This window comes from Adiantum capillus-veneris, chromosome 19 (genome assembly GCF_014529385.1).
Source record: "Adiantum capillus-veneris isolate H3 chromosome 19, ASM1452938v2, whole genome shotgun sequence".
Taxonomy (NCBI): Eukaryota; Viridiplantae; Streptophyta; class Polypodiopsida; order Polypodiales; family Pteridaceae; genus Adiantum; species Adiantum capillus-veneris.
In genome coordinates, this window is record NC_140949.1 from 86,936,756 (window position 1) to 86,952,916 (window position 16,161).

Below are 16,161 nucleotides of genomic sequence, written 5' to 3' on the forward strand. Positions count from 1 at the left end.
TTCTATGGTATCTGCTTCGTTGTATACATTGATCACCATTCATTGAAATATCTCTATGATCAGCTTGACCTTCGTGATCACAAAGCACGGTGGGTTGAACTCTTGCAGGAGTTCGGTTTTGAGATACACTAGCGTATGGGCGCTATGAATGCAATGGTCAATTCCCTTAGTAGGATCTTGGAGGTAAATAATTCTTCTTTTGTTCACAGAGATCTAGATTGACTTCTATCTCGCTCTCAAAGGGCATTGCCAAATAGATCCTCACTTTGGTGAGATTTGGCGACAAGTCCAAGAGGGAATACGTTGCCCAGAGAGCAATGGTGGTCCTATGTCACGGGCACATCTAACCCTATTGCATGTGGACAAGTTGTACCTACTTCTACGGTTTAGGTAGCCTAGGAAGTGCTCTAGCATCCTTGTGAGCCTGTACGCAAGACGTGCATGTCCAGACCCTTACATTAGCTGCATACCCTCTGATTGCACAACCCATTACCATTAGCATCAGTACTCGGTACCCAGCATGAGCCCTTTTTACTGCATGAACCCTTTTTGGCAGATTGCATATGAACCACCTCTTATAAGTCATTTTATTAATAAATGACGTTTTAACCACCATTATCATGGGGGCTGGAATAGGGCTGCTCGACCAAGCCGTTTGCACCTATATATGTGGCCCAGGGAGCGCAGGCGCTAGTAGAAACCTGAAGACAGAGAGCAGACACGGAAGCACAGTGCCCAAGCAGTGTTCACAGTTCCCAAGATCTCTAGCGTATTCTCAGCAGGAGCATTTGCGTTTTTGGACATCAGCGTTTTCAGTCAGCAACGTTTTTGCTCACCATCGGCGTATCACTGCAGTACCTTATCGGATCAACCTCGCCTCGCCACGGTCAGTCTTCCCATCGCAACAAGGGCAGCATTTTCAGTTTTCAGCCCTCAGATCAGCCAGCGTTTTTCAATTTTCGGCCATCGTCGTCGTACCCGACAACTGATCAGCCCATTAGCTTCGCCGCCTGATCCAGATCCCATCAGCATCCCCAACGTTTTCAGTTTTCAGCAGATTCAGCCCTTAGCCTCAACCTCGTCGCCGACATCATCGTTGTTGTCATCATCAACATCTTCATCGTCGTCGTCAAGTAGCATAGCATCTAGAACCATTATACCAGACTTTGTGCAATCTGAAGCAAATACCTCTCTAGCAATAGAGACGGGGGGCCATCTGGTGGCGTCTCTCTCTCTCTCTCTCTCTCTCTCTCTCTCTCTCTCTCTCTCTCTCTCTCTCTCTCTCTCTCTCTCTCTCTCTCTCTATCATTCACAGTTTTCTACTCACTTTTGTTTTGGTCATTGCACATTCTCTCTCTAAGGAAGGCTCTCCCTTCCTCTAAGTAAAAGGAACCTTGAGCACTCACTGATCACTCATCATGAGCTTACACCATCATTCACTTCTGTTGCACTTTACATCCTGACATCCGTCGACTGACCACGAAGGGAAAGGTTGTGGAAAAGTATTTGATTCGTCGTGGATTACTATTCAAGCACGACAAAGTATGTGTTTGTGCCTGTTGATGAGGATAACCAATAGAAGATTTTGTTTGAGTGCCACAATGCTCCAAGCACAAGACACCTTGGCATGCATTGTACTTTGGCCTTGGTGAGCGTATATTTGTGTTGGCCACACATGAAAGCTTTTGCTGAAAAGTATGTGCGGGAGTGCGTGCAGTCTCAGCTTAAAAAAGTTGAACATCAAAGAGAGTTGAACATTTACATCCTTTGTAAATTCCCGATAGGAAATGGATTAGCATTTCGTAGTCGGATTGCCCCGGATCAATCGTCGTCATGATGCCATTTGGGTCATTATTCACCTAGTCAAGAAAATGGCACGTTTTATTCCTACTTGCACCACCTTAAAGAGCCATGAGTTAGCTCAACTCTTTTGTGGAGCACTAAAATAAGTTGTTTGGTTTGCCCATGGAGATCATTAGTGACTATGATCCTCAGTTCACTAGCAATTTTTGGCAAACGGCTTTCTAGAAACTAGAGACCTGCTTAACCTTGGTGAGACTGTATTTCTGTTGGCTACACATGAAAGCTTTGGTTGAAAAGTATGTGCGGGACTACGCGCAGTGTCAGCTTAATAAAGTTGAACATCAAAGCGAGCTCAGCTCTTACATCCTCTACAAATTCCTGATAAGAAATGGACTATCATTTCTTTGGATTTTGTAGTTGGATTTGCCCGGAAAATCATGGTCATGATGCGATTATCATTGTTCATTGACTCAAGAAAATGACACGTTTTATTCCTACTCACACCACCTTAAAGAGTCACGAGTGAGCTCAACACTTCTGTGGAGCACTTAAATAGGTTGTCTGGTTTGCCTGAGGAGATTCCTCAGTTCACTAGCAATTTTTGGCAAACAATTTTCTAGTAACTAGAGACCCGCTTGGCTTCAAATCATCCTGAAAGCAATGGACAAACCAAACATACTAATCATACAATGGAGGACATGCTTCGCGCATGTCTTCCGTCCTCAATTTGATTGGGAACGTTATCTTCCACACATTGAATTTGCTTATAATAATTCTAAGCAATCGGCTACTGGTTTTAGCCCGTTCAAGGCTTATTTACAGTTATGAGCCGAAACCACCAATCGCCACTGAACTCAAAGGCATTAAGATGCACTACGTAGCCAATTTCTTGCAAGATGACAAGCTTTGCATCCAAAAGCTTTTGAGCCAAAAGCTACCGCCCTCTGGGTTGTTCCCCAAATCGCAAAAATTATGTACAGGTGCCACGCCAGCCCGCGTTTTTCTTTGTTTCGTACAGCTATCATGTTGGGTCTTGTTCATCTTTTTTTTTTAATAGAGGGTTTAGGCCCTTCGGCTACAAACTCCAAAGTTGTCCAAGGTTAGGGTTTTGAATCCCTAACTCCTAGGAACTGTGCCAGACATACCCCCCTCTTGAAAGAAGAGTAATTGCCCTCGATTACGCTTGCAAAGGAAACATCACCAAATACTAGTACAATCCGAAGGATGTCCTTAACGCAACCTTCTATACATCTCTAGGAGTGATTCTAATATGATCGATTTTGCTATAAAAAAAAAGAACCATGTACTCTGTCAAGTATATCATCGATCCTGGGTATTGGAAACCTGTTCTTGATGGTGATTTTATTGAGAGCTCTGTAGTCAATGGCGGTCTCTTCGCACTCCTTCCTTTCCCCATTGAAGGGGTCAGGATGAAATTGAAGAGGCAAAATGCTCATGGCCAGGGGGCAAAAACTAGACCAGGATGGCACGCATCTCTAAGGGTTAATTCTACATCTCTAGTTGGCGTTGGAGCACGCCTATGAGAGAAGCATCTAAAGCGGGAGGTGGAGAAGGAGAGCTTGCAAGATGATGCCCATGCATATGTTTGGAATCAGGAGGAGAAACTTGCGTCTCCTCCGTGGCTTGATACGTGCTAGCTTGACCTCAAGACTTGATACTCAAGAGGGATGGAATAACCAATCCACCACACTTGGGTGATGTAAGTGTTATTTTATTTTTCTCTTCTTATTCAAATATACACACATACGAGGAGAATGTTATAGGAACAATCCCAAGAGACATCAAAGATCTATTCGATGAGACTTGGACTAAAAGATGGAGCTGGGAAAAGCAATCTATCACCTTTGGGTGATTCACAGGTTATTCCATTTTCCTCTTCTTAGTCACACTCACTCAGACACACACGTGCATGCACGCACGCACGCACAGGCACGTGCATACACACAAAAGAACAAACATAGAGAGAAAGAGACACACACCTGCAGACGACTTATTATCGGAACCTTCCGAGGTTTATCCCCTTTCTTGTCGCTTTCCTTGCTGGCACCCTTTTTCAACTTTGCAGATGCTTCTTTGTCTTCAAAAATATATCTGAAATCGGATAAACAAAGTAAAAGATGATTTCTTCAAGCTCGGATAACTGCCAGATTATAGAACAAAAAACACTTCCATCTTCCCAATCACATACGCTTTAACATTTCTTTATAAATTTTGGTGGTAATAATGTAAATGAAGGTGGACTAGAGGGTTGTACAGATTTTTCCAAGTTCTAAGACTAGTATCTATTAGTGCTAACTTCTAAGTGACAATGCGCTCGTTAGTGGCTTTCATGCTGCTTCATAGTTGGGCCAGTGCTTGTTAGAGTCTTTCATTGTGCTTCATAGTTTCAGGCTGGCCACCGTTTTCATGCATGCATTCGGCTATTTCACTGTGTCAAAACAGTTGCCATTTGGTAGGTGTCTCAGACTTCAGCACCATTGAGGTTGTGTTTTATATGACTCTAGGTCTATTGTAAGGGATGGCCATACATGGCCATCATCAATCATGTCCTTCGGTTTTATGCAGGTCGGTCATTCTTGTATAGAGTTCTTGTAGCCCAATTTGAAGGCTAGTCGCCTTCACTCATAAGAGGTTATTGTGAAAAAAAAATTAGCATGTTTTGGGAGTTCCCACCTCAACATGCTTCGTCATGATCTTATATGTGCACTCTCACATGAGATAATATTCAAGATTGTAAAGATCTCTTCAGCAATGACAGTCACACGGGTGAGGGACATGTTCCACACCACTAGAAACATAGGAGCATAGGTACGTAGCATGGACCATGGAAGCAGGTGGTTGCAAAACACAGTTCTAGGTGTACGAAGGGAAGTTTAAAACTTAAATCTGCAGTATCTTTATAGGAAAGGTAGCTAATGGCCCAAGCCTTACAAACGGTCCATGCTTTTTTGGTACAATTTACAAAAGCACATGAGATGTGAGGTCTAAAGTATGGACAGTTGCAATTAAGCATTAAATGACCAAAGTTCTACCATGCTAAGGCATCACATATCAGAGGCCAGGCAAACAAAATCTTCTTTCATCAGTAATCTCAGTCAAGTACAATCTGCTCTCCAAATATGCTAGACTACCCAAGGTGGATAGAAGTAGAGTCAATACATGTAACCTACTGCAGCTTCACACTGGATGGACAAGCAGTGGCCGACCTCGACAAAGCAGTATTTCAGGGATCCTTTTGTACACCTGGTAGTGTACGGTTTGGTCTAGCGACCACAATACATGGATATATACGTGCTGCATCCTATGCACTTAAGCAGCCTAAAGTCTCATCACATTTATTAAAGATTGGCACAGAGGGAGCAAGGATACACGTAAGGAGCAATTTGCAGGTCAAGTCAGTTCAGGTTGTGCAAAGAAGCATTTTGTACATCAATACCATGTACATTATCAAATCAGAGAGAGACACCACTATTTATTCAGAGAGGATTTTGGCCCCGAACGGTTTGACAAGTGCATCGTATACAAAAACATGATTTTGCTGATTCAGAAGACTGACATGGATGCTTTTTGACATGATATTTTATCAAATAGAAATCAATTAGTGAAAAGGGAAAAACTTAATAATATTGGCTTTCCAAGTGTCAATGGCACACATAACATAATGGAGAACCAACCTCTGCACACTACTACATGAACTTTCCATCGATGAACAAAGACCAATGTCAGGTGCAGCGGAAGGGTTTGAGGATTTAGCTCAGATCTAGTACTCCGCACAAACACAAGGTTACTTTACTGCACTTGGAAAAAAGAAACTGAACTGAACACAATGAAGGAGAGACAAAGACACAGAGAGAGAAAAGAGAGACGACATTGAATGTCGGTCCCAACCAATTGCCCAATGCTGATACAATGGTCCTAAATGCTGAGATGCTGAGATGCTGATGGATCCTTGCTAGAGATGCTGGGTACTCCGAGGCTAAGGCTGGATGCTGAAAACGCTAAGGGTTCGTAGGGCTGAAATATGAGACTTGATGGCGATAAGGGCTGAAATCTGTTATGGATGAAATACGCTGGGCTGATGAGGCTGAAAGTACTGACGATGGCTGATCTGAGGGGACGTTGATGTTTTTGGGCATGGAGGAGAAACGCTGATGCTTGCTGATGGCTGAAACACTGAAGTGCTGAAAATGCTGGGTACTGATGCTGTGGGTACATGTGCTGCGGGTACTGAGGGTACTGCTTGTTGCTGATCCTTTTTTGTCTGAAGAGAACCCCCAGGTCACTTATTATACTCCTAAAAGGCTAGGTCGAGCAGTGCATTAGAGACAAAGTCACATGGGACCTGGGGATGGGAGGGTTTTTGGGAGAGACGGGATGGAGGACATGGGACGGGAAGGGGGGACGAGATGGGGGAGGGGTCCCTAACATGGGACGCAGAGGGGACGCATCCCGGGACATGGGTCCCCGGTGATAGGGCAGGACGCGGGCAGGGGACAGCAAGTTTGAATTTTGATAGGGAACAGGGTCCCATCTATGCCAATGTTGCCCGCTAGACTCTACTAATCCACTCTTCACTTGTACATCATTACTTTTTACCCTTCGAGTATGATGAATGATCACAATTTCTCCTCGTCAATGTGCACAGTGCACGTGCGCCACACGCTTACCACATGTCATATTTTGGTATTATGACCACAAAACCCACGTTTTCTTTGCACTTGTGCTTGTATTGTTGTCTAGTATATGCTTTTTAAACACGCGTCCCTTGGCCCGTCCCCTGTTTTGCCACGTCCGCGAGACCCATCCCCGTTCCCATGTGACTATGATTAGAGAGCCTCCACAACCTTCACAAAATAAAGCTAGCTGTCACTTATTAATAACTTAAGAGACTATTCCTATGCCTATATTCTGGACTGACTGTACTGTGCAAGAGAGGGTATGCAACTATAACCTACCTGAACATGCACGTCCTTCTAGAGGTTCGCAAAGTGTCACGCTAGTCCTAAGCTAAACTACGACTGACACTAGACTGTAGCAAAAGCTTGTCCACGTGGCTCAACTGCAGTGCGCACATGACATCCCCCCTGTTAAAGGTGAGACAACTGCCGAACTTCTACCTATGGATACTTTCTGTACTTCTGATGTTGAATGCTTGTGGATACATAAGCCATGAAAACTCCTCCAAACTTGATGATATTGCAGATGTAGGTACTGCGACGATGTAACCATGACCATACGAGTTACTAGGTAGCCTTACTATTGTCGCAGAATACCAGCCTTGATGCCGACTCTGCCTTGCGAGCAAGTACTACCACTCAAATAGTCCTTTCGTGAAAACATTGCGGGTGAAGATGAAAGGTAAGGGTGCTCGGAGGTATTTCCGATGGTTGCTACATGCGAATGCGAATGCGAATGCAAATGCAAAAGAAGGTTAGGGATCCTTTCTCCAACTCCTTCCGTATCCGCATACAAGGCAAGAAAATCTTGCTATTCAAGATTTGGATTTTCGTGTATTCAATGTTGATCTTCGTTCAAAGACATAGCGATGAAGATGGGAGCGCGCCCAATGTGGGATGGACTAAGGGTGGAAGTGGCTAATAAGTTAGAGGCAGGGACGCGAAGCTTCTTTGAGGGGAAAACACTCAAAGAGGTTCTTTGGGTTCTTGGTTCTGCTTGGGTTCTTGGTTCTTTCCTTGAGTTTGCGAAACCGAAGCACTCACAGAGCTCTGATACCAATCTCAGGTGCAGCGGAAGGGTTTGAGGATTTAGCTCGGATCTAGTACTCCGCACAAACACAAGGTGACTTTACTTCACTTGGAAAAGAGGAATTGAACTGAACACAATGAAAAGGGGGGGGGGGGGGGAGAGAGAGAGAGAGAGAGAGAGAGAGAGAGAGAGACGACTTTGCACGTCGGGTCCCAACCAATTGCCCAATGTTGATGCAATGGTCCTGAATGCTGAGATGCTGATGGATACTTGCTAGAGATGCTTGGTGCTGCGAGACTAAGGCTCGATGCTAAAAACGCTAAGGGTTCATAGGGCTGAAATCTGAGACTTGATGGCGATAAGGGCTGAAATCTGTTATGGCAGAAAAAGTTGGGCTGATGAGGCTGAAAGTACTAACGATGGCTGATCTGAGGGATTGTTGATGGTTCTGGGCGTTGTTGGGAAACAAACAAACTGGAACACCTCTATAGCGATGTCACCCAAGAGCGCTGAAAGAGCACTACAAGAACACCAAAAGCTTTGGGGAATCCCTTTGAAACACTAGAAATCCAACAAGAGTAGTCCTCTTGGGAATTTACTAGCCGTCGCCCAGGACTATGTCACATTGGAGCAAAACCCTATCAAAGCACGGATTTTCAGCACTTGCCGACCAATGGACAAGAAGACAAGGGCGTTCCCATTCACAATTGAACATCACAAACCCACAACTTCAACATCAATTCCACAATTCAAAGATACATGCCCTCCCAATCTGTCTGCACACAATTTGCTATGAGGCTGCCATAGCCATAACCCTGCAGAGAGCTAGTCGTAACTTGAAGAGCGCAACTCCAATTTGGGGCAGTTTAAAGCTTGAGAGAAAGCTTGAAAAATGACTAGCGAGAAAGCTGAAGATGACCAAAATTGAATCTACATGCCGCTATATGCAAAACCGACGTGAACAAAGAATTGTCCCGACACGACTACATGTAGAGTAGGAAAGGGGGGGGGGGGGGGGGGGGGGGGGGGGGGGGGGGGGGGCAAAAACTGCAACAGAAACCATCAAGGAAGCACAACAAGCTCAAACCTATAATTTTTTGGAGTTTGACTGGACTTTTTTAAGTTTTTTTTTTTTTTCCGAGAAAAAGATCCTTCTAGTAGTTACTGAAACTGTCCATAGGGCTACATAGTACCACCACCTCAAGAGAGGGCTATAACAACCATGGTGGGAGACTCTCCCAGTGAAAAAACCAGCATATGTACAATGGGGCTAAATCAAGAAATGGGGGGAGGGAAAAGCCACACAGGTGGTCGGTAATGCCATCAGAGTACACCCTGGACCATGGTGTAGAAAGGCCAAGGACTCCAGAGTCGAAGGAAAGCCTCTCTGCGCTCCCGCATGCGGTCGGAGCTACCCTATAGTCCCTCGAATTGTCCTCTGAGAGTGTGGATCAGCTCTAGCCAGAAGTCACGAACAATCTCTACTGGTGGCACGGGGCGAGCCTCAAAGATGCGGAAGCAGCGGGCCCGCCAGATGAACCAGAATGCCAGGCCACTGATGAGCTCCCAACACTCCTCTCTCTCACTGCACCACTCCTGTGGAGTAAGCTCTGTAGCAGGCTAGAGTGTAGGTCGCCCCTCCTGCATCACTATCATCCTGCAGGTGGAAGATAGCTCAAACTGAAGTGCCGGGCCTGAGAGGGTGGACCAAGCCGCTGCTCCCCAAGTGTACTGTCGAGCCGTAGAGAGAGCAGGCATGAGCCGAAGAACTCGTAGCCACACCTGCTGGGCCGAGGGACAGTCCCAAAGACAGTGGCGCTGACTCTCCACAAGGTGGTCACAAGCTGCACATGCGACCAAGAGACCACTATGCACTAGCCAGCTCCCGACTGCTGTAGCTCTGTGTGCGACCAACCACTGAAACAAGGTGACTCGCCTCGGCTGTCTGGAGTCCCACAGCCTCTCCCAAAAAACTGTCAAGAACTCAGCTGTGAGCCCCTCCTCCTGCCAATGGGGTGTTGCAGCGGGGCGAGCCTCTCTCTGTGTTGCTAGTATGTGACGTCCCAGTCGAACAGTGTACTGAAAGAACGTGGACTTTTTTAAGTTTGTATAGAATTTTTAGTTATATACAAGTCTCACTTCCAAAAACTCACTTACGAGCACTTACAGTAGGCAGACAGCTAGCGCTATACTAGTGACTTGCCCTGCATGTACATGTGCTTGCAAAAGCAATCATAAAAACCCAAAAGAACATGTCCAAAACACTCTAATGAAAGTCTATCTCAAACCCACATGTACAATTTTTACAAAAAATGGGGTTCTCCAAACGCGCGCAACATAGTTTGCCAACCCCTGAGTCTGCTAGAGCATTCATGCTCAGCAGTAGCATAAAATCAAAAGGCCATACAACATAAGCACAAAATGCATGAAGAAACACCAGCCATATCAATTCTCTCACTCCCAATATCAAAGCATAAACCATATGTAGAATCCAAATTCTCGTTAAGCATAAAGTACTCTCAATAGATACCACATAGAGACACCCTTTCATTACTAAAGCATGCAAGGAATCTTTTAACATTTCATCCAAAATGTGTTCAACTTTTAACTCAGTCATTTTCATATCCTCTTTCATATTCATCTCCTTATCTACACGCTTGACTAAGCATCCATCCACCAATTCAACCACACCATGCTTGATGGGTAAGCCACCCTTCATACATAACTTCGGCTCCTTAACAAGAGAATCAAGCAAGGTAGCATCAACCATATTCACATGAGGCATAAAAAGAGCATCTTCATCATTTTCCATATCCTCTATAACCTCAATATTCTCTTTATCAATCGAGGGATGGCCACATACATCACTACAAATGCAATCATAAGAGTCCTCATGGACAGTCTCCTCATCAATTTGGTCCACAACATGCTCAACAACATCATCATTTAGTGGAAAAGACTCAACAATAGCATGCATTTGAGAGATCTCATTCACTTCGATATAAGTATCCTCATTGACTTGCAAATCATTCTCAACTACTTCACATAAAGGAGAGGGATACCCAACATCCACTTTCACATCACCCACATGCTCATCTTTCACATTGGACACATCAACAATGACATCTACAACTTGATTCTCATCATGATCATTCTTTAAGACTTCACTAATTGCATCCTTTTCCTTCTCATTAACTTTCACATTGGTAGAAACATCACCTTTGGCATGTAAAGCACCATTAAGTGGCATAAACAACAAGGATGGCATAATGAGAGCATTCTTCTTAGCCTCTTTCTCCTTAGTACATGCTTGATTCTTTTTCTCAAGAGAACCATCATGATATAATACTACACTAGAGGCACTCTTTTTACCTACATCAATGCATAGAGAAACCTTTGGCTCCACATCACCCTGCAATCCAAGCTCTTGCATTCTCTCTTAACTTCCATTCGCAATCCGTACTGCATCCTCAAATGTTAAGAGGCATTTTAAGCTCAACCTTTAACTTCTGATGAGCGCGCGACGGTGTGTGCAAGTGAGAGCACGCGAAGATGTGCAGGTCTTGAGGCTTGGAGCGGAGGCACTGTGCTACAGAAGGGAAGCGCTAGCAGAACGAAAAGGGAGAGAGAGAGAGCTCACGTTTTTGAGGAAAACTCAATAAGTGAGTTTTGGGTTTTCCCACTTTTATTATAAATGACCTTTAAAAAATGTGTCCAGGTTCATATTGAACCTGGACAAAGTATAAAAATGTACAAAAAGGGGTTATTTAGGCCTTTAACCCAACAACCTCCCACTTAAAAGGCATAAATGACGCCTTTAAGTTAACCAACTCCCACCATTTGTATGCAATGCTCATGTTGAGCCTAAGCAAGACTCTTGGTGAGAACTTCCGCAGGGTTATCCTGTGTATGGATCTTAGTCAAGCTGACTAGACTATCCTCCAATACCTGTCGTATGAAGTGGTACCGCACATCTATGTGTTTGATACGCGCATGAAACATGTCATTTTTTACTAAATAGACAGCACTTTGGCTATCACAACCCAACAAGGGTGTATGAGCAAGCATGCCAAGTTCTTTTGCAAGTCTCCCCAACCAAATGGCCTCTTTTGAAGCCTCTGTGGCTGAATATATTCAGCCTCAGTAGTACTCAATGCCACAATTTTCTATAACCTAGAACACCAATAGACTGCACCACCAGCAATGGCAAATACATATCCACTGGTAGATTTCCTGGTATCCATGTCACCTACCATGTCTGCATCACAATATCCTTGCAACTTTAAGTCACTTTTGCCATAACAGATACGCTTTGATTGTGTACCTTTCAAATATCTCAGAATGCATTTGACAGCTTCCCAATGCGCTTTGCCAGGATTCGACATGTATAGACTAACAACTCCCACTGCATAAGCAATGTCGGGACGAGTGGCAACCATAGCATACATAAGAGAACCACAAGCTGATGGATAAGGGATTCCCTTCATTGCTTTCAAGGCCACCTCATCCTTTGGGCAATATGCTTTGCTAAGCTTAGTGTATGGAGGTAAAGGTACTCCAAGAGGCTTAACATCAGCCATATTAAACTTGTCAAGTACTTTTGTAATTCACCTTTCTTGAGATAAAAACAGCAATTTCAGCTTTCTATCTCTTTTAATACGCATGTCCAAAATATGCTCTGCATCACCCAAATCCTTCATAGCAAATGTTGAATTTAGCTTACGTTTCAGAGCATCAAGACTAGTCTTATGTTTCCCGGCAAGCAACATGTCATCAACATAGAGAACAAGTATGATGGGACTACCATCTTCATCCCTTTTCGTGTACAAACAATGATCTGGATGGCTGTGTTTAAAGCCTTGAGACAGCATAAAAGTGTCAAACTTCTTATACCACTGCCGTGATGATCGTCTCAAACCATACAAAGCCCTTTTCAATTTGCATACAAGTTCCTCACGTGTAGGAACTACAAAACCTTCAGGTTGTTTCATGTATATGTCCTCTTCAATGTCACCGTGCAAAAACGTTGTCTTTACATCCATTTGATTCAATTCCAAATCAAGCACCGCAACAAGAGCAAAAAGGACACGTAAAGTTGTAAGCTTTACAACGGGAGAAAAGATTTCTTGAAAATCAATTCCTTCTTTCTGTGCATATCCTTTTGCAACCAATCTTGCCTTGTACTTGGGTTTTTCATCCACAATCTTAATCTTGTATACACATTTGTTAGAAAGAGTCTTTCTCCCTTTAGGCAATGGCACAAGATCCCAAGTATCATTTGCATACAAGGATTTCATTTCCTCTTGCATTGCAAGCTCCCACTTACTGCTTGACTCACATGTCTTTGCCTCTTTATATGTAAGAGGCTCTCCCTCATCTATCAACATAATGTAATGCAAAGAGGGATCATATCTACTCACAGTCCGTCTTGGACGAGTAGACCGCCTCACCCAATGATCCACATTATCCGGTAATGGGTCTACATCAGGTGGCATAATAAAATCATCAACAATGGGCTGCTATACATCATTTTCAGCACCATTTTCAGCATTGTTTCGTAGCTGCAAATGCCCTTCAGGAGCCTCAATTTGCTGTCCAACATCATCTGGCTCAAACACCACTGGATCATCTACATTTTCAACCATATGTGGTGTATCTTGAGGGTCAAAAATAGGCCTAACAGGTGGCTGGTCATGCTGAAATTTGACCCTTTTATGGTCATGTTTTAAGGCACAATTGTTTTGAAGCAACCTTGCCTCATTAAAAACAACATCCCGGCTGCGTACAACCCTTTTGAGTTGAGGTAACCAAATCCTGTAACCCATTTCGCCTTCTTCACCATATCCCATGAAGAGGCCTTTAATGGACTTCGCATCTAGTTTGCTCCTCAACTCACGTCTAACATGCACAAAAGCTTCGCAACCAAAAATGCGTAAGTGATCATATGAAGCAGGCTTGCCACACCAAACCTCTTCAGGGATGTCACCTTTCAAAGACGTGTGAGGGGATCGATTGCATATATGCACTGCAGTTTTCAAAGCTTCTCCCCAAAATCCATGAGAGAGATTAGCTGTGGACAGCATGCATCGCACCCTCTCACAAAGTGTCCTATTGTATATTTCAGCCACACTATTAGATAAGGGGCTGTAAGGCACAGTAAGCTCCCTCTTAATGCCCAAATTTTCACAAAATTTGTTAAATTTAGCACTTGTGAACCCCCCCCCCCCCAATTGTCCGTGCGCAAGCATTTTAGCTTTCTACTTGTTTGGGTGGTCACAAATGCATGAAATCTCTTAAACGCAGCAAAGGCTTCATCCTTAGATTTAAGCAAATAAACCCAAATTTTTCTAGAATGATCATCAACAAAGGAGACAAAATAGCATGCACCTCCCATAGACTTAGCAGGCATGCTACATACATCAAAATGTACAAGATCAAACACACAAGATTTACGAGAGACACTGGAGTAATAAGAACGCTTTACTTACTTGCCATATTGACATTCATTACAAAAGTCAAGCTTTGTGTCTTCAGCATCAAGCTTGTTCAAAGTACAAAGTTTCGAAAGGCTCTTTTGGCTCATATGGCCAAGCCTCTTGTGCCACAACTCCATGTGAGAGTTAATTTCAGCCAATGCAATAAACTTGCCCAACACGGCCTTTCCATGCATGCAGTACAGTGTCCCTTTCTTTGTGCCCTTTACTATCAGCCTTGAGCCTTTAGTCATTTTCCATGATCCTCTCTCAAACAAGATGCTGTAACCATGCATATCCATCTGACCAACAGAAAGTAGACTCTTCTTGATTCCCGGCACATATCTAACATCATGCAAGACAAGCTCATTTGTGCCATCTATGGAGAGATGCTGTAAGAGACTTGGACACTCCAAGTAGGGAATCAATCACGACAGCACCAAATAACCACTTCAAACAATTCACAGATCACAATAGATTTGCACTGGCCCGGCGGAGTTCCATGCCTAGAGATATTGGCCCCAGAGACTGGCGCCCCTTTCGATATTTCTTTTGTATTAATCAATCATCAAAATACAAGAGAACGGTTAGGGTTTCACTCTCAGACTCTGCGTCCAGATGCTCTGAGAAGTGAAGCCCTCACCACTTATTTAAAGATACAAGGGATGCCCAAAAGCAGAGCCCCAAATGCTTTTAAAATAAAAAGCATCAGTTCTCTCTCTCTCTTAGAGAGTCTTTTCTCTTTGTTTATAAAAAAAGCAAAATTCGCGTCGCTCGTTTTTTTTTTTTTTTTTTAGCCTCCGCGATTTTCGGAAATTAGGGTTTTTGGCAAAAATTAGGGTTTGCAAGAATTTTAGGGTTTCTGGCAGAAATTAGGGTTTCTGCTGTCCACCACGTCATCACTTTGTGACATACCCCCCTCTTGACAGCATTGTAATCGACCGCGATTACACCTGCAAAACCGAGAAAAGCCATAAACCGTCTTAGCAGACACTGACTGTTAGTACCTACCTACTAGGAACACACATCTAGCACATGTACAAAATCGACAGTCACATCAGTGCACATCACAGGACATCACATAACATTCAACATTCATTCAGATCTTAGACCATGATTTATCGGCAATGTAGCTAGCAATCACATCTAGATCCAATCAGGACCTCATCGATGTCCGATTGACTAACCCTATTGCAACCATGTCTATTCGAGATCAATCAGACCAAAATGCTGCAGTCATTTCGTCTATCAGTTCCTGCACTCACAAGAAGTCAAGAACAAATCTGTATCATTATCAGGAATTCCATTTCATAAAGTCATCCAGCAGAATACTGTCAGCTCTTAGTATCCCTGAAGCTCAAAGAGACATGAGTGACTTTAGTATCAAAATCGAGGCATCTGTTGATAAGGGAGCGGAGTGACTCCCCTTTTGTGCATCCCACTGCACCAGATCTTCCGCCAAGCTGAATTCTGGGTTCCGTTTGGAGTAGACTATGCTAAACCAAAACATCGAGGTAAAGTTTCACAATCCGAGGAGTATCTGCTAGGTCCTCCTCCTCCATCCACTTCGCATCAAATGCAGGAAAGTTCTTGAACTTAACCAAGAACCGCCTTCGGACTTTACCTTCCTTCGTATCCATATGTGCCAACATCTGTACAAAAACAAGGGTCTTCTCGTTTTCTTCCACTACGGGTTGCTCATCAGGCTCCCCATCATCAGGCACATCACCCTTAACAAGTTTCAACAGACTCACATGCAATGCACTGAGAATCCTCCAAGTATCTCGCAGTTTCAATCGGAAGGAGACATCATTTATCTTGTGAGTGATCTGGAAAGGTCCGTAGTATCGCATACTAAGCTTTGGAAAAAGCCTCTCCTTTCCCTTTTTCTTTCTTAGGCGTGCCATCTCAAAACGTAAGAGCACCCAATCATCCTCCTTAGTTTCAAGTCGCGACGATGGCGATCCGCTGCCTTTCTCTGTTGTTCTTGAGACTTCTGCAAAGTCTCGCGAACCTTGGCAAAAGCCGTATCCAAATCTCGCGAATATTCATCCGCTTCAAATATCTAATCTTTCGTGCTCAGGAAGAATGAAACCTTCGCAGCACTTTCAACAATCTCACATGGCGTCTTCCCCGTTGAAGAGTGTATCGTGTTATT

At 43.9% G+C, this 16,161-nt stretch overlaps 1 protein-coding gene across 1 annotated transcript in view; it reads right to left on the bottom strand.

Annotated features, from left to right (window-relative positions):
- Positions 1 to 16,161, bottom strand: part of MEE49 (Ribosomal RNA processing Brix domain protein) — a 96,651-nt gene that overhangs the window by 40,276 nt on the left and 40,214 nt on the right. The window contains exon 9 of the mRNA XM_086490883.1: positions 3,804 to 3,915. Coding sequence (XP_086347009.1) covers positions 3,804 to 3,915 — 112 coding nt within the window. The remainder of the gene's footprint in view (positions 1 to 3,803; positions 3,916 to 16,161) is intronic.